The sequence below is a fragment of the Taudactylus pleione genome, unplaced genomic scaffold, assembly GCF_031769625.1.
Source record: "Taudactylus pleione unplaced genomic scaffold, aTauple2 ptg000400l, whole genome shotgun sequence".
Lineage (NCBI taxonomy): Eukaryota > Metazoa > Chordata > Amphibia > Anura > Myobatrachidae > Taudactylus > Taudactylus pleione.
In genome coordinates, this window is record NW_028284802.1 from 2,474,873 (window position 1) to 2,495,205 (window position 20,333).

Below are 20,333 nucleotides of genomic sequence, written 5' to 3' on the forward strand. Positions count from 1 at the left end.
TACGACCGTGCGGCCGCAACGACCGACTCTGAATGAGGTCCTATGTTTCCACAGACGACCGCCAAGCCTTTCTATGCTGACCTCAGTCATATAATAAGCAGCATCGGTTTCATAGGCTAATGTGTGGGGGAGTGAGTAAAATAGCTTGTGTCACTTCCTTTTGTTTTTCTTTATCTCTGTGTTGTAAACTTCATCCATGTTCTGTCTTATGCTGCAATCTCGTTTTCTTACTCCCTGCAGAATGTCTCATTCACCCTCCCCCCTGGCACTGTCACCGCTCTCGTTGGGCCCTCTGGTGGTGGGAAGACGACCTGCGTGTCGCTGCTGGAGAGATTCTACGAGCCACAGGGTGGGGAAATCCTGCTGGATGGAAGGCCCATAGCTGACTATAAACATCAGTTCCTTCACAGCAAGGTGATACCAGGAGGACGTTGCCTCCATCTATCCTGCCGTAGGATGATCACAGCACGAGTGCGCAGACTGACACTTGATAGAGTGGGGGAGATGTGTTAAATCTTGAAGAAAGATAAAGTGGAGAGTTACCATTAGCAACCAATGAGCTTCTGTCATTTTATAGACTGTGCTACTGTAGGTCAATTCTATCAAAAAGCTTATTGGTTGCTATGGGCAGTTTCTCAGTTTTATCTCTCTCGAAGGTTTGATACATTTCCCCTAATGTGAGAAGCAGGGGCACCAGGCAGGTATACATCTTCACCCTCTCCTGTCCTCTCACTAGTGCTTACTTGCCCACTACCGCTGGCCGTGGCAGCAGACACATCATGCAGGGGGAGAGAGGAGACTGCTACTGCTCCCTGGACCATCCGCAGCCCAGCACACAGCAAAGAATATGCAGGGCTGGGAGGGGTGGTCTGCTGCCACTGGCCTATCTCTCTCTGCTTTGTGCAACTGACCCAGGCCCTTCCAACAAACCCGGGCCCTGGTTAAGAGTATTCTTCCCTCTCTGCACTGCTGATGATGATGTATTCCCAGGTGGCGCTGGTGGCTCAAACTCCTGTTTTATTTTCCGGAACCATAAAAGAAAATATCACTTATGGCCTCCGCGACCCCACTGAACAGCGGCTGAGAGCAGCAGCGAGAGAGGCAAAGGCTGACTTCTTCATCAGTGACCTGGGCATGGGTTATGACACAGGTGAGAGGGTGACGCGACACAGCCTCCGCCAAGACCACACGCCAGTAATATCATTACTCTGAGTATTAATTTGCAGCAAATGTGATGTACTATGCCAGAAACTCATGTAACTATCAATGAGTAACTAAAAATATTTCAATTGTAGCCTCTTCTGATCACGTAAAAATTTTTAGGGGAGATGTATCAAGCCTTGGGGCTCTATTTATCAATGTCATTTTTAATAAAGTAATGTGAAAATAGGTGTTTTCACACCCTTTTCACATTATTTTGGTATCACATAAATGTATTAAAGGGTTTTTGGAGCAGTTTTTGTGAAAAACTACTCCAAGCCCATTAATTCTTATTTGTTTAGTAAGCAGATCGCATTTCCCATAATTGTAATGGAAATACGATCTGCTTGAAATTTAGGGGGCATTGTGAAAAAATACCTAGTGGGAGCCCTGCTATAACACCACCATCCGGAGATGGCGTTGAGCTGGGTTCCCCCCTGTTCCACGACTCCTGCTCCATTATAAGAGGCAGAGCAGAGCCAGGAGCCGGCCCCCTGTGTTTAGCTTTGTGGTCTAAATAGACCACAGGCTTATCACTCCAGCCGGGGGTCCGCTGACCAGTGATCAGTGAGCTCTCTCCTCCGGTCAGCTGGCCGCCGGGGCTCACAGACCAGAAGCCTGGAGACCATACTGGAAATAAATACCATGAGAAGTGCGCGATCGGCAGGGACAGAGCTTTATTGCAAGCTCTGTCCCTGCCTGTTAGTACATCAATACAAAATAGTGGTTGCTCATATCAACTTAATGGTTCTTCACAGGTGTTTATAAAGGGAGGGGTTTACGCTGAACTACATCCATTAGTACCATCCAAGTGATATTTCCTCAATTTGCAATGCTAATTTAGTTGCAAATATCATACTACAACCACATTTTAAAAGCAGATTTTAGTAAATAGGGGCCTTGGAGGGAGATACAGTGGAGAAGTTGGCTTCTGTGATCTCATAGACTGAGCTGGACACATGGCAGCTAGAAGCTGGATGATTGCTTTGGGCATCTTCTCAACTTTATCTCTCCATGGTCTCTATTTATTAACATTATTTTTACTAAAATAAAGTGAAAAAGGGTGTTTTCACACCCTTTTCACATTATTTTAGTATCACCTATAGTTATTACAGGGCAATTGGAGTAGAATTTGTAAAATTCTACTCCAACCCCTAAGTATCACTTATTTTTAGTAAAGCAGATCGCATTTCCCATAACTGTAATGGGAAATGTGATCCGACCATAGTTACTAAAAATAAATGTGAAAAAAATATCGGGGAAAGCCCTGTGATAATAACGCCACCTGGAGGTGGCGTTATCAAGGGTCTCCCCCGGTTACCGGACTCCTGGCCTGCTCTAACGGGGAGAGCAGAGCCGGGAGTCGATCCCTGTAATCAGCTGGAGCATGCAGGTAAGTGTAAGTAAGGAAGAGGGGGGTTGCGTGGGGGGGGGGGTCGCGGGGGGGTCTGCGATCGCCGGGGCGGGGCTTAGTGCCTGGGGGCGTGGCATAGTGCCGGAGGGGGGGTAGCAGCGGCGACCGGTCGGCGCATGCGCGGGCACTTAATCACTGTATTTTTTGCGAAAATACCGTGATAAGGCTCCGAAGGGGATTCGCAGGGACAGAGCTTTATCGCAAGCTCTGTCCCTGCAAGGGATTTGTAGTAAATCTCTGTGATATTGCCTGACCTCGCAATGCGAATTCAGTCGTTAATATCACACTACAATCTACATTACAAATGCGGATTGTAATAAATAGAGCCCCAAGGCTTTGATACATTTCCCCCTTTTTAGGGTAACTTTACAATACTGGTGCTCTGTCCTGCTCATTTAGGGCATGATTCAGAGGTGCACGTAAGTACCAATGTTTGCGCATTTGGGTAATAATTTTCTATGGCTCATGCGTGAAGGGCCTAGATAACCTTTACTGCGCACTTGCAAAGTAATGTGTGCGATGGCGAACACATTTGCGTACGACATCTCTATGACTAGAGACAGCGTCTGCGCTCCCCGGGCGTATCAGGGTGGAGACTGGGAGGTGACCTAAAGTGATCACAAAAAGAGGAGGTGACCTCGGAGGGTGATGGGAGTGTTATGGTCGTGTTTCGGCATGCGCCTGCATTCTCTTTAGCAGCATCGCAGCCACAGTGGCCATATTTGCAGAAATTAACAAGTGAGGCTGTGGGCTGGGCAGGGGCTGCTCAGATATACAAAGTGGGCGTTGCAGGGCTTGGAAGTACACAAGAGGAGCGCTCAAGCCGACATTTGCATATTTTCTCCCTTGCGAATCCATGAGAAATCGCAGCCGCGCATGAACTGCGATCACCTCTTAATCAGGCCCCTAGTTAATAAAGATATCGTTTCCATCTAGTGTTTTTAAAGCCTGGCCCACAGGGAAATCGGTACTTGTGTACTTTACGGACTCATTGCAGAGTGATCCTAATTAATGTTTTAAATGGTACTTGTGTACTTTACGTACACAAGTACCGAAAGTTGTCCCCACCTAAAGAAGAAAGTTGTTCCCTCGCGGGCTCGCTGCGCTTGCCACGCTTCGGGCTCGGTGGCTCGCTATGCTCGCCACAAGGTTATATTCCCCCTCTATGTCCCCTTGGATGGTAGGGAATGACGCTGGACACTGGGATTGATGCTGGACACTGGCTGATGATGTCAGGGATTTAGACATTACCATGATTGATAATGATAATGAGTGTAGGACACTTGGGTTCTCTCTGCAATGAGTCCATAAAGTACACAAGTACCGGGAAATCTAACAGTACTTATTCTCAGGAGATCAAGTTACTTTGGACCATTAATAAGTACCCACATGTCCTCCTATATGGATATGATGAAATCATGCACTGCAAGTGTTCCTTTAGGAAACTTTACAACTTGGCCTTACTTACCTGTCACACTCACTTATTATGGGATCATCAATTTTCTGTAAACCATAAAACCATATACATATATTAGCTATATATATATATAAAACAAAAGGTGAGAAAGAAGCGCCTCATAGTGTAGTATTTAAATAAATAAATAAATACTGATGAAGGGTAATGTATATGCGTACCGTATATAATATCAAATCATGCACATAATGATTTTACTTTGTCCAGAGGTATCCTTTGTCTCCACTTCCCCCTGGATATGTGGTAGTTTGTTCCTTCCAATGGTCACATACATATACTGGAAATATATGCACTCATAGTGTAGTATATTTAAACATTTATTAACGTACAGCACATATACATATGGGTAGAACATTGCTATGAGTAGAACTGCTGGGTTACACCGTACTTGCATAGTTTATAGACTGAATAATACGTTTAGGAGGATGCAATTTCATGTCTTTTTTGGGATTTTAAAGCAAGCATTACGTATTCTTTTTGTCAGATGTCGATAGCAGCGGGGACCAGTTGGGCGCTGGTCAAAAACAACGGGTCGCTCTTGCTCGCGCTCTGGCTCTGAGACCCCGGCTGCTCATTCTGGATGAGGCCTCCAGTAATCTGGATGTAGACACAGAGCATGAGGTACAGTCTTATTCTATGTCCCTCTCTCATGTCTAATCTGTGCTTTCTCACTATGGTCCTGATTCAGCGGCTGTGTGACTATATGCTAGTGCTGCAGGCGGCGTCTTGTGTAAATAGACGCCGTCTTCCGGCTTCTGGGATCCGCTGCTGTTTCAAAGCACGCAACACTGGATTATCTGTGAAAACACTGTCCATCTGTGCAACCCTCATGTTATTCAGGATGGTCGGTGTATTCACTTTGCCGGGAGCAGTGAAGCTAGGTCAGAAGACGCAGCCACTGGCCTCGCCACGCCTTGAAAACAGGGCCGACATGCCACAGTTTTCATGTACGCTGGCCATCTCCACCCCTTTTGTGCCCCTAAATGGCTACAGTATGTCAATTATGCAGCGTCTTAGGCCTAATGTGACCGCCGTCGCAGTCAGTGGTTGGCACATGAACAATACAGATCCTGCGCATGCGCCAATTGTAAATCATTGGAGTTGTGTGTAAACCATTTGAATCAGGCCCCACGTCTCTTCCACAGATCCAGCAGTCTCTGCAGAGTACCCGGGGCCTCTCCCTGCTGATCATCTCCCACAGGCTCCGCACTATACGTGACGCAGATCAGATCCTGGTCCTAGCGGGAGGCCGGATAGTAGAGCGAGGGACTCATGAGGATCTTGTCAGGGACAGAGGAACTTATCACAGGCTCCTGCAGAATGGCGACTGAGACGCGCTCACATCATAGAGGGGTGTAAAACTGTTACACATGAAGAATTTGGGAACATAAGAGACAGTGCACAGAAAGTATAAAACAGATGAGGGTCTAGTAAAATTAGTTACATGAGGTTATCTAACTTTTTCTAAAAAAGAAACAATGACCAGTGTTGGAAAATAATTTAAACATAATATATTTCAAAACAGGATATGTGGATCCTGTTACATGTAACCAGTAGTAGAGACTGAACCAAGGTGAGGCTATTGTCAAATCCTACTCCGTCTGCCCAGCACTCCTGAGACTTAAAATTTGCATCTGAAGCACCAAGGCCCACCTCGGCAAGGGAGTCTGGTTCCTGGCATCCTCCTCTTGGTTCCTTGAGTGGCTTCCAGCCTCCCCCAGTATATGTGACGTGATGTCATGATTATTATATCCAACCTGCTAAGCAGAACACTGGAAGGTGTTGATGCTCGGCTGGGCCTCCCAATGACTCAGCATCTGACTGCCGATTGGGTTGGCCCACATCCAGAAAGCCCGCCAACCAACCAGCAGCCAGTAACAGGCTCTGTTTAAATGGACTCCAGGGCCGGACTGGGACTAAAAATTGGCATCTAATGCACACAGGCCCACCATGGCAAGGGCATCTTACTCCTGGCATCCTCCTCTTGGTTCCTTGAGTGGCTCCCACCATCCCCCAGTATATGTGACGTGATGTCATGATTTTATCCATCCATTCTGCTAAACAGAACACTGGGAGGTGTAGCGGCTCGGCCAGGCCTTCCAATGACTCAGCGTCTAATGGACCATCGACCCATCTGCTATTTGCCAGAAGTGCCAGATGTCCAGTCCTGCCCTGATGGACTTTGATTACAGTTAGATATAGAATAGTGTCTAAGATGGGTTCACAACCACTATCCACCAGTGCCACTAGCAGGTCATGTTTTGTGGATTTCTGTCTGTGGGAACAGATGTGATAATTACTGACGAAGCAAAATTGATTAACCCACATGTCCATGATTAAAGACATCCTCAGAACACGACTGTAGGTGGTCCTAGAGGATGAGGGTTGACACTAAAATAATCATAGCGAAAACTTTGTTTTTTTGTATTTTGCTCAATTAGTAAGGTAATAAATATCACTGACTTAACAGTAGTTTCTAATTTATAAATCAAGAACAAAAGAGGCAGTAAATCAGATTTGATGCATTGGTGAAATAGGTTTTAAGTAAAGTGAAACAGAAAGTTAGGAGATATAATTAGCACTGCCATCACGGGCTACAGCCGTAAGGGGGCCGGACATTTACCATAACAACCGCACTTCATGTGTCAATTCAATCAGCTCCTAGCAACAGTGACCAGAATCACTGAAGTCGTCAACAGGTTGTGGGTTGTATTATCTGCAAAAATGTATAGGATATTAGCCAGGTGAACTTTCTCCTTTTGTCGCCACAAAATAAAATCTCTCACATCCTCCAATTATGTTTATCTTTTTTTTTATTCTCTTTCTCTCTCTCTCCCCTCCCCCTTCTGCCTATATTAGCAGGTGATATATGCACATCCATCTGATTCACAACTGTATAGAAATCCAGTAAGCCTCAAACACGTCACCTGTCTCCCATCACTCTCTTAGGGCTCTATTTATTAACATTATTTTTACTCAAATAAAGTGATAAAGGCTGTTTTTTGTTTTCACACCCTTTTCACATTATTTTAGTATCACCTATAGTTATTACAGGGCAATTGGAGTAGAATTCGTAAAATTCGACTCCAACCCCTAAGTATCACTTATTTTTAGTAAGCAGATCGCATTTACCATAATTGTAATGGGAAATGTGATCCGACCAAAGTTACTAAAATTAAATTGTAAAAAAATACCGGGGAAAGCCCTGTGATAATAACGCCACCTGGAGGTGGCGTTATCCAGGGTCTCCCCCGGTTACCGGACTCCTGCTCTGCTCTAAAAGGCAGAGCAGAGCCCGGTGCCGGTCCCAGTGATCAGCTGTGTGGTCTAAACAGACCGTAAGCTGATCTCTGCAAAAAAAAAAAAAAAATGTACATACCTGACTCCAGGGACCGGTGGTCGGGGCTCCGGTGATGACTCCCCTCCGGTCAGCTGGTCTCCCATGCTGTACTGTGGCCCGGTCATCAGATGATCGGGTCCCAGTGCAGTATGGGATATCAGCTGACCGGAGGCATGGAAGACATCACCGGAGCACCGATGACTGCAGGTAAGTGCTATTAACGGAGGGGAGGTTGCGGGGGGGTCCGCGATCGTGGGGGCGGGGCTTAGCGCCGGGGGGGTAGCAGCGGTGGCCGGTCGGCGCATGCGCGGGGCACTACTCACGATATTTTTTAGCAAAAATATCGTGGCTAGAGTGCGGAGGGGATTCACAGGGACAGAGCTTTCTCAGTCGATAACATCACACTACAATCTGCATTACAAATGCGAATTGTAGTAAATAACAAGAGATATGGTAAGAACTTACCTTTGTTATCTCTGTTTCTACGAAGTCCATAGGGTCCACAGGGTGACCTTGGGGTATAGCTGGATCCCGGATCCTCGGGCACCACGGAGTTAAAGCTTTTAGCTGCTCCCAGGATGCACTTGGGTCCAACCTCCCCTATACCCCGCCCCCGAGCCACAGGCACCTCAGTTGGTAAGCAGCCCAGGCCGGAGGAGGAGACGAAACAGAGAGAAGGAAGACTGGAACACACAAGAACCATCCTCACAGAAAAGGGAGACGGAAAACCAGTGACCAGTCACAGAGCCCATAGGAAGCCAGGTGCGCCAGGGCGGGTGCCCTGTGGACCCTATGGACTTCGTAGAAACAGAGATAACAAAGGTAAGTTCTTACCATATCTCTTGTTTTCTACTTCAGGGTACATAGGGGTCCACAGGGTGACCTTGGGGATGTCCCAAAGCAGTCCAACTAAGGGCGGGGACGCTCCTGTGCTGATAGGAGAACCCGGCGCCCAAAGGATGCATCCTGAGAGGCAAAGGTGTCAAACGCATAGAACCTCTAAAAGGTCTGAATGGAAGACCAGGTGGCCGCCTTACATAGCTGAACAGCAGAGGCGCCACGGCTAGCAGCCCAAGAAGGGCCCACAGACTGAGTGGAATGAGCCTTAACAGAGGCTGGAACAGGTAAACCCTCCTGCATATAAGCCTCAATAATAACAGAATGAAGCCAACGGGCTAGAGTCTGTTTGTTGGCAGGCCAACCCCTCTTGTGAAAACCAAAGAGGATAAACAAAGAATCCGACTTCCTCACAGAACTAGTCTGGTCCACATAAACCTGGAGAGCACGGACAACGTCTAAGGAAGTCTCCCCAGCCGAAAGATCAGGCGACTGAAAGGCTGGTACAACAATTTCCTGATTAATGTGGAACCTGGAAACCACCTTAGGCAGGAAATCAGGACGAGTGCGAAGCACCGCTCTGTCCTGATGAAAAATCAGAAAAGGGGGACGACAAGAAAGCACCCCCAAATCTGAAACCCTCCTGGCAGAAGCAATTGCCAAGAGGAAAACAGTTTAAAAGTTAGCCACTTGAGCTCCACTGACTCCAAGGGCTCAAAAGGCGGACCCTGTAAGGCCCGAAGAACCACCGCCAAATCCCACGGGGCCACAGGTGGCACAAAGGGAGGCTGGATTCTTAAAACTCCCTGGAAAAAGGTGTGTACATCCGGCATAGCAGCGATCCTGCGCTGGAACCACACCGACAGAGCAGACACGTGCACCTTCAGTGAGGAAAGACGTAATCCTAAGTCCAAACCCGACTGAAGAAAAGCCAGAATACGCGAAACCCGGAACACCTGGGGATCATATTTTCTGGCCTCGCACCACTGAAAGTAAGTGTGCCACACTCTGTGATAGATCCTCGCGGAAGCAGGCTTGCGTGCCCTCAGCATGGTGGTAATAACGGAGCTAGAAAAGCCCCGAGACCTCAGGACGGCTGTCTCAAGAGCCACGCCGTCAAAGATAGTTGACCCAGATCCGGGTGAAGACAGGGCCCCTGAGACAACAGGTCCCGCCGTTGAGGTAGGAGGTACGGAGCGTCGATGGACAAGCTCCGCAGATCGGAGTACCACGGCCTTCTGGGCCACGCTGGAGCCACCAGGATCAGTGTGCCTCCATCCTGTTTGAACTTGCGCAGGACCTGAGGCAGCAGAGATATCGGAGGGAACAAGTAAGCCAGTTGAAACAGCCATCTCACCAACAGCGCGTCTATCAGACTTGCGCCTGCGTCCCTTGTCCTTGACCCGTACACGGGCAGCTTGTGATTGTGACAGGACGCCATCAGGTCCAGCTCTGGCAGCCCCCACTTGTCCACGAGTAGTTGGAATACCTCTGGATGAAGCGACCATTCCCCGGGATGCACGTCGTAACGGCTGAGGAAGTCTGCCTCCCAATTGAGGACTCCTGGGATGAAAACTGCCGAGAGAGCTGGAAGATAGCGCTCTGCCCAAGCCAGGACGCGGGACACCTCCGACATCGCAGCTCGACTGCGAGTCTCTCCCTGGTGATTGATGTACGCCACCGTGGTGGCGTTGTCTGACTTCACCTGAATGGCCCTTCCGTGAAGAGCGGTGCCGGACGACTGCAGGGCTTTGTATACTGCCCTCAGTTCCAGGATGTTGATGGGAAGAATCGCTTCCTCCACCGACCAACGACCCTGAAGTGACAAGGAGCCTGTCACCGCCCCCCAACCCCGGAGACTGGCATCTGTCGTGAGCAGAACCCATTCCGGGATCCAAAAGGGGCGCCCCTCTAGGAGATGAGCTGTCTGCAGCCACCAGGCTAGGGACAGACGCACCTCCGAGGACAACACCAGCATCTGAGAGCGGATCCTGTGTGGCAATCCGTTCCATTCCGAAAGAATCAGCCCCTGCAGGGGCCTGGAATGGAACTGGGCAAACTCCACCATGTCGAATGCCGACACCATGGACCCCAAAACTCTCATCGCTGAGTGCACCGACACTCTGCCACTGCTCAGACAGCCGTGAATCCACAGCTGTAAGGAGGAGACCTTCTCTGGAGTCAGAAAAATCCGTTGCTGACGAGAGTCCAGCAGGGCCCCCAAATGAACCATCCGCTGTGATGGGATGAGGGAGGACTTCTTCCAGTTGATCAACCAGCCGTGCGCCTGTAGACAAGCGACTGTTAGGTGGAGATGCTGGATCAGTACCTCCGGGGAGCTCGCCAGCAAGAGGAGGTCGTCTAGATACGGTAGCAACCGTATCCCCTGGCTCCGAAGGTGAGCCGCCATGACCGCCATCACCTTGGTAAATACCCTTGGTGCCGTGGAGACCAAAGGGTAGAGCCCTGAATTGGTAGTGGTTGTGGAGAATAGCAAACCGCAGAAACCGTTGGTGCAATGTTGCTATAGGCACATGGAGGTAGGCGTCCTGGATATCCAGGGAGACCATATAATCCCCCGGTTCCATCGCCAGAATGATGGAACGCAAAGTTTCCATCCTGAATTTTGGAACCCTGAGAAACCTGTTCAGGGACTTCAAATTGAGGATGGGGCGATGAGAGCCATTGGGTTTCTGCACCAGAAACAGCGTAGAGTAATACCCCATCCCACGTTGAGACTGTGGTACGGGTATAATGACCCCCGCCGTCAGCAAGGCCTCTATGGCTTCCTGAACCTGCAAGGCCTTGGTTTTGTCCTGAGAAGGACTTGTGCAAAAAAACTGGCGAGGCGGCCTGTGCCGAAAAGACAGGGCGTACCCCTGGGAGACCACTTCTCGCACCCAGGCATCCGTGGTGGTATTGTGCCAGCACTGGGCATATTGAAGAAGTCGGCCTCCCACTCTGGGGTCCCCCAGAGGGAGGCCCGTCCCATCACGCAGAAGGCTTATCTTCTTCCTTGGAAGAAGGGCGCCTAGCACTCCAAGCTTGCTTCTTTGGCTTTGAGGCGGTCTTGGGTGCGGACTGCCTCGGGAAGGACTGACCCTTTGCCTTGCCCTGAACCCGAAAGGAACGAAAGGCCGAGCTCCGGACCTTAGCAGGTGTAGTAGCTGAAGGGAGGAAGGCTGACTTGGATTTTGCCAGGGTATCTACTATTTTGTCCAGGTCCGGACCAAATAGTAATTCTCCATTAAAAGGTAAGGCCTCCAAGCCTTTCTTTGAATCCGCGTCTGCTCTCCAAGACCTCAACCACAAGGATCTACGAGCAGACACTACTGCCGCCGAAACCCTAGAGGTCAACAGGCTAGCATCCAAAGATGCTTCTCCAATGTAGGAGGCGGCATCTCTCATCTGTCCTAACAACGCCCTCTGGATGTCCGGAGCTTCATCTGTAAACGTGTCCTCCAAGGCGTTGGCCCACCCCTCAATGGCCTTGGCCACCCAGGAGATGGCCATGGACGGCCGGGCTACAGCCCCTGAGAGGGAATAAATAGACTTTAGACAAGTCTCCACCTTCCTGTCCGTAGGATCCTTCAGCGAGGATATAGACGGCAATGGCAAAGTAGCACTCCTGATGAGGCGTGTTACATGTGAATCGACTGCAGGCGGAGTTTCCCATTTCTTACAATGCGCTTCCGGGAATGGATAATTGGACGCCAAGCGTTTCTGTGGCAGGAATCGCTTACTGGGCGTCTGCCAGGCCACCGCCATGTGATCAGTCAACTGATCAGACAAGGGGAACGCTGCAGAAGTAACCTTAGCTTTTTTAAAACTAGGATACCTCGACTTAGAAGCGGGTGCCTCATCCTCAATCAGAAGAATGGCCGCACCGCCCTAACCAGAGCCCGCACATTGATGGAAGACAGTGTCTACCTCCTGGACTGAGGCATCTGAGCCTGAGTCATCCTGCACCTCACCATCATCCGAGGACTCCTCAGAATCCGAAAGATGCGCAGCCTGCGCCATGACTGAGCATTTAGACGCTCTGGAGGGCACGTCACTGCGCAACATCGACTGAAAAGCCGAAGATGCTGCCGCCAAATCTTGGACAGTGTGGGAAAGCGCATCCACCCAGGGTGGAGGAGCTGCCACAGGAGCCTGAAACGGCACCACAGCCTGCTGCGCCACAGAGGTGGACTGAATATACATTGGCAACCCCGCATAGGGACCAACAGGCTGAGACCCCGGGGGAGTCTGCAATAATTGTGGGACACCCGGGGAATGGGGGATGACAGGCTGGGGCAACGCCCTAGTAGGGGCGGCAGTCGGGACCAACAGACGGTCCGCGATGGACACCAGCACCTGGGAAAACATCGCCCAAGGTGGCTCCTGCGACATGGGAGGTTTAGACATACCAGGGAGTGCCTGGCACCGTCCGCACAGGCCGTCCTGTGACAAATCCTCCCTATCCACTCCTGCAGAACAGCGCCTGCAGGATAACAATACCGGAGCCCCGGAGTGCTCAATCTCCTCCTCAGACATGACGTTGGAAGAAAACTTGCGCACTCACCCGTGTGCTGGACAACATCCCACAAGATGGCACCGTGTAGCACACAACTGTATGTGACGGACCTCACAAATACGTGATCTATATAAGTGAGGTCAGTAGAAACGCCCTTCCCCCGCACACCTGTAGGGCTTGTAGGAGAAGGAAAGGGATAGGTATAGGCTGACAGTAAGTAGAAAAAAGACACAGACAGGCAGCACTAGCAAAAGTCACATACCATGCAGGAAGATATACTCACTGCACCTTTCCACTACAATCAACCTCCCAGATTCAGTGTCTGGGAGGGCTATAGTGCTGTGTACACTGTCCTTGTCGGGAGAGAGGTACACAGGGGGACCGGTCCGCGTGCTCCCTGAGAGTATCTGCGCTGCCACTTGAAGAAAATGGCTGCTGGAGACCTCAGAGGAGGAGTGGCCGAGTAACTGCAGCTCAGCGACGCCAGACTACGTGCTGAAAGGCGCGCTGAGCTGAGGGGAGGAGCCGCTAGACAGGGAAGGCTTCCTCCCCTGGCTAGCATATTTAACCCCCGGGTTGCCGGCATCCAGCTTGCCGCGATATTAACCCTGGTGGTCTAGTGGTCTGGCGGGGTATGCCTCCGCTGGAGGGGGGGCCCGCCGCCACCGCTAGCGCCCCCGGTCTGTCCCCTAGAACCGGGGGCATGGGACTGCATTTTTAAAAGGAACCCGCGCACCGCCGCTAATCAGCGGTGCGCGGCTTACCTTGATCTCCCCGGCGTCTCCGGCAGCAGTCCCGGGGGAAGCCAGAGTCCGGCTAGTACAGACTCTGGCTTCCCCCGCCGCGATCCCCAGTTCAGTGCTGGCGTCGCGGCGCCAGCAGGGAGAAGGAGCGGCAGCGTGGGCGTCTGTACAGACAGCCCATCGCTGTTGCTCTAGAGAAAAACTCATAGTAAAAAAAGGAAATTAAACTAAGTTAAATAAAAAGCTTTAGGGGGCTGCTCCTGCAGCCCCCCCCCCGCAGGGTGACCCGACTCCGGCCGGGCACCATCTTAAACGGAGGTGCCTGTGGCTCGGGGGCGGGGTATAGGGGAGGTTGGACCCAAGTGCATCCTGGGAGCAGCTAAAAGCTTTAACTCCGTGGTGCCCGAGGATCCGGGATCCAGCTATACCCCAAGGTCACCCTGTGGACCCCTATGGACCCTGAAGTAGAAAGAGCCCTTAATCACTTGATGCCGTGTAGAATGCATACTCTATTTGTAACAAACTTAAAACCATACATGACTTTATTCTCTCAAACAACCTCAATTTTCTGGCAATAACAGAAACATGGCCCACACAATCAGACACTGCCTCAAATGCAACCTTGTCACACAGTGGTCTCAAATTCACCCACATCTCTTGGCCTGGAAGCAGTAAAGGAGGTGGATTTAGAATATTGCTGTGCCAATATTGCATTCACAGTTCTACAAGTTATCAGGATTTTCGCCCCATTCTCTGTGCGTGTTGCTGTGACCTATCGGTCCCTTGAACCACACCAACAATGTCTTGCACATTTCTCTGCCTGGCTTACTCATGTCTTATCCTCTAACATCCTCACCATCATCACTGGTGACTTCAACATCCCTATTGATAGTCCACATTCTCCTTGTGCCTCCTCTCTGTAACCTTCTCTCTTGGAGTATATTTACTAAAGTGCAGGTTTATAAGAAGTGCAGTTGTTGCCCATAGCAACCAATCAGATTCTACTTATCATTTATCTAGCACCTTCTAGAAGGTAATAGCTAGAATCTGATTGGTTGCTATGGGCAACATCTCCACTTCTATAAACCTGCACTTTAGTAAATCTACCCCTTGGTCTCTCCAAGTTGACCAATTCCTTTACTCATTGGGATGGCCATTGCCTTGTTCATGTATTCTTACAGATTGAGAGAATCTCCCAAACCAAGGATTTCAGATAGATTGGAGTTCTTTATGTGAGGGATCTAACCAAATAAACAAGTTGTAAACTATTGTTCTTATTTTCTCATTTGGCGGTGCCACCAACTAACTCAGATATGTACATAAACAAGACAAGAAGAGAAAGGAAAGTCAGTTTGATTTTGGTGCACTCATGTACCTATAATAGCAGCATTAAAAAAAAAAAAAAATCTAATTTTATTTAATATACTTAAAAATTCTTATTTCTTACGGTGTCGCACTTTTTATAACCATAACCTTTATTTTACAAAAATGACAATGTTATTTATTTATTCATGCACATCTATATAAAACTATAATTCCCATAAGGGATTAAAGCACGCAAAGGATTAAGGGCCTGATTCAGACCCGGTCGCAAGCTCTGAACGCTCGCAACCGGGTCGATGGTGGCCTACAGCGCATGCGCACGCCGGAGCCGGCTAGTGACGGGCACTCCTTCGCTCCGGTTCTCGCACCAAAGGGGGCGAGCTGTCGATGTTGAGTGACAGCTCGCCCCTTTTGGTGGGCGGGCTGGGGGGGGTGGCTGCCCAAACGGAGGCGTTCCCATGAGAATCCCTACCGTTTGGGGGCGGCCCCACTGACATCACCAGTGATGTCAGTGGGAGAGCTTCCGGCTCAATTTGAGCCAGAAGCTCTCTGGGGCTTGCGGCCACGAGACCCTACCACAAGGGTCTCGTTGCAAGCCCGATGGTCGCGATGGTTTTGACCATCGCGACCATCATCATGGCCGCTCGCTATAGCTGTGGGTGGTCACCCACAGCTATGCGAGCGGCCAGGAGGCCGCACAAAAAAAACAAAAACGCCCTGATTCAGAGCAAGCGCTCTTTCAGAGCATCCGGCTCTGAATCAGGCCCTAAAAGTGAAAGAAAGTGTGTGATTTAAAATATTGGCTGCGCACTGTTGTTCCTAGTATTTAGGTTTTGCTTCAGAAAATAAAGCTGGGTACACACTAAACGATGTGTGTACCCAGCGATGTCAGACGCGGAGAGCCTGACGTGGGTGCCGGTATCGGTAAGTGCATACACACTTGCCGATGCCGGCAACGACGGTGGGGGGGGAGCAGAGTCATGCCGCATTCGGCAGCATGGCATCGCTAACGATATCCCCAGATTGTACTGCAAGTACAGACAACTGGGGATGTCGTTAAAGACGATAATTAACGATATAGTGCATACACACTGGACGATAAAACAAAATTGTCATAACGATGTGTCGGCAATATCGTTTAAAATATCGTCTAAAGACCTCTTTTTATGTTCCTAGAATCTAGGTTTAACTTCAGAGAACAAGATCTCATGTAAAACTTTATCTGGTTAATGCTGCATATATTGTAACTCGTTGTTGTAACTTTTGTATCAAAGGGCCTGATTCAACAGTGCACGCAAATGCGCAGGACTCATTCTGCGAGTGTGCCTCGACGAAGTGTCCTGGGCTCGCAAGCCGGCCAGCCTGAGTAAGCTGAGGCTTATGCAGCTGGCTGGAGGCCCGGCGCCGTCCACCATCACGACCATCGATTATACACCTCCTGCTGTATTTGCATAATAGCAAGGTCGGAATTTCAAAGCTGCCTGCGTGCATACATCATATATCTGTAGCCTGCGTGTATACATCATAAATCTATAGCCTGCATACATCATATATCTATAGCCTGCGTGTATACATCATATATCTATAGCCGCATACATCATATATCTATAGCCTGCGTGCATACATCATATATCTATAGCCTGCGTGCATACATCATATATCTATAGCCTGCGTGCATACATCATATATCTATAGCCTGCGTGTATACATCATATATCTATAGCCTGCGTGCATGCATCATATATCTATAGCCTACGTGCATACATCATATATCTATAACCTGCGTGCATAAATCATATATCTATAGCCTGCGTGCATACATCATATAATCTATAGCTTGCTTGCATACATCATATATCTATAGCCTGCGTGCATACATCATATATCTGTAGCCTGCCTGGGGGAAGTGTTTAGGAAAGTGTGGCTGTGACCCTGGTGCGGCCTACACAGCTTATTACTGCCGTTTATTGTGGGAGAAAGTGGACTTTTTTTCCCTGTTTAGTCCCAGTGTTCTGTACTTGGCTGGAGAGGCACAGGAGAAGTGCCAATGAGTAAAAAAAAACAGGCCCCGGGAGCGTGTGGCTGTTTCCCAGCCCGGAGTAATGAACACCGGTGGGGGACCATGTGTAACCGATGTACTGCAGCAGCAGCCAGAGGTAAGTCCCTCTGTTTCTGGAGTGACAGGCGTGGGGGGATCCGGCAGGCGCGTCTTACCTGGAGGGCCCCGGCATGAGTATGGACTGGAGCAGGGTGAAGCGGCACTTGTGGCTGTGGACGTCTGGGTGGGCGCTGAATGTGAAGCGTCCATCCCAGCAGAGGCTCCGGCGTCAGCGGCAGAGATGTCCTGGGGGATGGATGGCCTGGAAAATACGGTGGCTCCTGTCAGAGGCCCTGATTCAGAGCCGGACGCTCTGACAGAGTGCTCGCTCTGAATCAGGGCCGGTCTTTTTTTTTTTTTTTAGAACGGCATCCTGGCCAGTCGCATAGATGTGGGTGACCACCCACAGCTATAGCGAGCGGCCAGGAAGATGGTCGTGATGGTCAAGACCATCGCAACCATCGGACTTGCGACGAGACCCTTGTGGTAGGGTCTCGTTGCCGCAAGCCCCAGAGAGATTTCGGCTCTAACAGAGCCGAAATCTCTCCCACTGACATCACTCGTGATGTCAGTGGGGCCGCCCCCAAACGGAGGCGTTCACATGGGAACGCCTCCGTTTGGGTAGCCACTTTCCCGGCCCGCCCACCAAAGGGGGCGTGCTGCCACTCAACATCGACAGCACCTTGGAGCGAGACCCGGAGCGACGGTTTGCCCGTCGCTATCCGGGTCTCGTGCATGCGCACGACGGAGCTGGCTCCGTCGTGCGCATGCGCACTGGGCCACCATCGACCCTCTTGCGCGGGTCAGAATCAGGCCCAGAGTTCTGGCAGGGTCGCCAATGACAGGAAAGGTCGCAGAAGGCCCTCTGCATACTGAGGGTGTCCAGGTGGATGCCGGTCCAGTGGTGCAGTCTGGGGTCTCCAGTCCTGGCAGCCTCTATTGTGGCTGAAAGTGTGTCAGCAGACTGGGCAGGAGAGGAAGCTGTCAGCAGCTGAGGACTTGGCAGTGCAAGCAAAGAGTGTCTTGGTGGTCACAGGGGGGATGAATGTTCCCAGGGCCGGATTAACAATTGTGCGGGTGGAGCTACAGCTCCAGGCCTCCCATTGAAAATAGGCCCACACAGATTGCATTGCAGTGCAGGCAGGAATTTTTTTTTTCTTTCCTGACACTACCAACTAACAGCCCAGACCACTCACCTAACGGCTGCCAGAACAGCTTAGCTTAGCCCATTCTGACTCCCTCCTCTTGGACGAACCGACCGGCCAGGCTGAAGCCCTGCCCACCCTCGGGAAGCCGAAGCTCCGCCCCCACCCGGCAGATGAAGCCCCGCCCACCTTTGGTCCGCCGTAGCCCCGCCCCCTCTTCCTTCCTGCTCAACCAGCAGTTTATACAGGTCAGTGTGAATATATACATGTGTGTACTGTATATGTACATATACATGTGTGTGTATGTATATATATGTATATGTGTGTGTATATATATATGTGTGCATATATATATATATATATTAAATTTTTTTATATATATATATATATATATATATATATATATATATATATATATATAATGGTTTTCCATTAATAATTATTATTTTTATTAATGTCGTTATTTTCTCTTTTGGGGTTTTATTTGAGTGCACCATATTATATGTTCACATTTATTTAATATGGTGATTGGGCCATCTGTGTATCTTGGCACTTAATATCTTTGTCTTATATGTTAGTCTGTTTGCCGAGTTTTTGGTGCCTGTCAGACACTCAGGGGCCAATTCATCATTACTAAACTTTCCCTGGAGGTAATTAGGTTTAGAACTGGCATGGAGTACTACCTAATTACCAGAGGAATTCATCATTCCTCCTCTCCATAACTATCTATTCCGAAAAGCTGTCATTTTTGCGATGACAGCTTTTCAGGAAATAGATAGTTATCCCTGTCTACACTACCTTACCGCAGCTGGAAACAGTGCTGCGCATGCGCTGTTAAATTCGTTAACCCAGCTCATGCGCAGCACTACCTACACATGCGGTAAGTTTGTGTCCCCCCCCTCCGCACACCTGCCCCCCCTCCCCCCACCCTTCAGCACTTACCTGTCCGCGCAGCAGCTGGTCTGGTCAGGTCAGGTCTAGTCAGCTGGTGAGGCTCCATCCTGCTGGTCTGTCACATGGTCTCCCAGCAGACTGCTGGGAGAACACAGGGCCTGATTAAGAGCCGCTCATAAGTGGCCGCTCGTTCGCTCCGAGCGATGTTCGCACATCTGCGCGTGCGTATGGGTTGTAATGCGCATGCGCCAACCAGTCAGTACGGTCTTAAATCGCGTGTTCGCAAAATAGCGAGTGCCTGCTAATTTGAGTGACAGGATGAGGCGTTTGTGGGTGGTAACAGGGGAAGGTGCTTGAAAACGGGGAGTGGAGATCCGAACGCAGGCATGCCAAACGGTCAAAACGGGCGTTTAATGGGAGTGCATAATTAACAAAGCAGCGTCATCGACCACGTCACTTGGTTGTCTTTTAGCCTGAACTGTTCGCATGATTGCGGTAGGAAAATCCAACCACAAGCACTGCAAGCAGTTCATACGCCTTTCGTTGTACTCGATTAATCAAATAAATATTCGGAGATGACGTATGATGCGAGCGGCCAAGGGGCGTCTTTACAAAATAGCGAGCGCATGTTTCGGTCGCTCGCTCAGACATAGAGGCGTCAACAGACTGCAAAGAGCGAGCGCTCAATTTAAATAGCCAGCCCCTTTTCTGAACGAGCGTCCGTAAATAGCGTCCGGCTCTGAATCAGGCCCACAGTGTCCGACCAGCCTCCAGAGCTAGAGGACACGCCGGAGGGAGTCATCGGGGGACCTGTCCAGCTGGAAGCAGGTAAGTTTCACCTGCTATTCGCCACCTCACAGTGGCGGATAGTACTTCCATCAATTTCCGAAAATTCATAATTTTCGGAATTTGATGAATACCATAATTTCCACATCCCCATACTAATGTATTAACGCAGGAGGACTTAGCAAGGAGATCAGTGATATCTCCTGTGCTAAGTGGCTTCATGAATACTAAAATAACGTTATTTAAGGAAAATGTCCTTAAAAACGTTAATTTAGTGTTGATGAATAGGCCCCTCACACTGTTAGATCTTGTCTATGTTTACCTATGTTGATTACTATGTCAACACCTATAACATTGACTGAAACAAACGTGATGTATGCGAGTCACGTGCTTCTAGCTATTGGTCCTTGTTTGACAGCCGTGATCACATTGCATCGTGTCCGGCCCCCAGGAGAAACACTGGCATTGGCCCCTTTGCAGCGTGTTTCTCCCTCTGGGTGGACCTATTATGCCTGACCATGTGTCCGGAAGTGTCCGGCTGGTTAGATGGAACTCTCTGT

At 49.7% G+C, this 20,333-nt stretch overlaps 1 protein-coding gene across 1 annotated transcript in view; it reads left to right on the forward strand.

Annotated features, from left to right (window-relative positions):
- LOC148506513 (antigen peptide transporter 2-like) overlaps positions 1–5,433 on the forward strand; it is a 37,610-nt gene extending 32,177 nt beyond the window's left edge. Inside the window, exons 8-11 of the mRNA XM_088446516.1 lie at positions 241–414; positions 991–1,150; positions 4,573–4,709; positions 5,234–5,433. Of these exons, the coding sequence (XP_088302642.1) occupies positions 241–414; positions 991–1,150; positions 4,573–4,709; positions 5,234–5,419 (657 nt within the window). The 3' untranslated portion in view covers positions 5,420–5,433. The remainder of the gene's footprint in view (positions 1–240; positions 415–990; positions 1,151–4,572; positions 4,710–5,233) is intronic.
- The last annotated feature ends 14,900 nt before the right edge of the window (positions 5,434–20,333 follow it).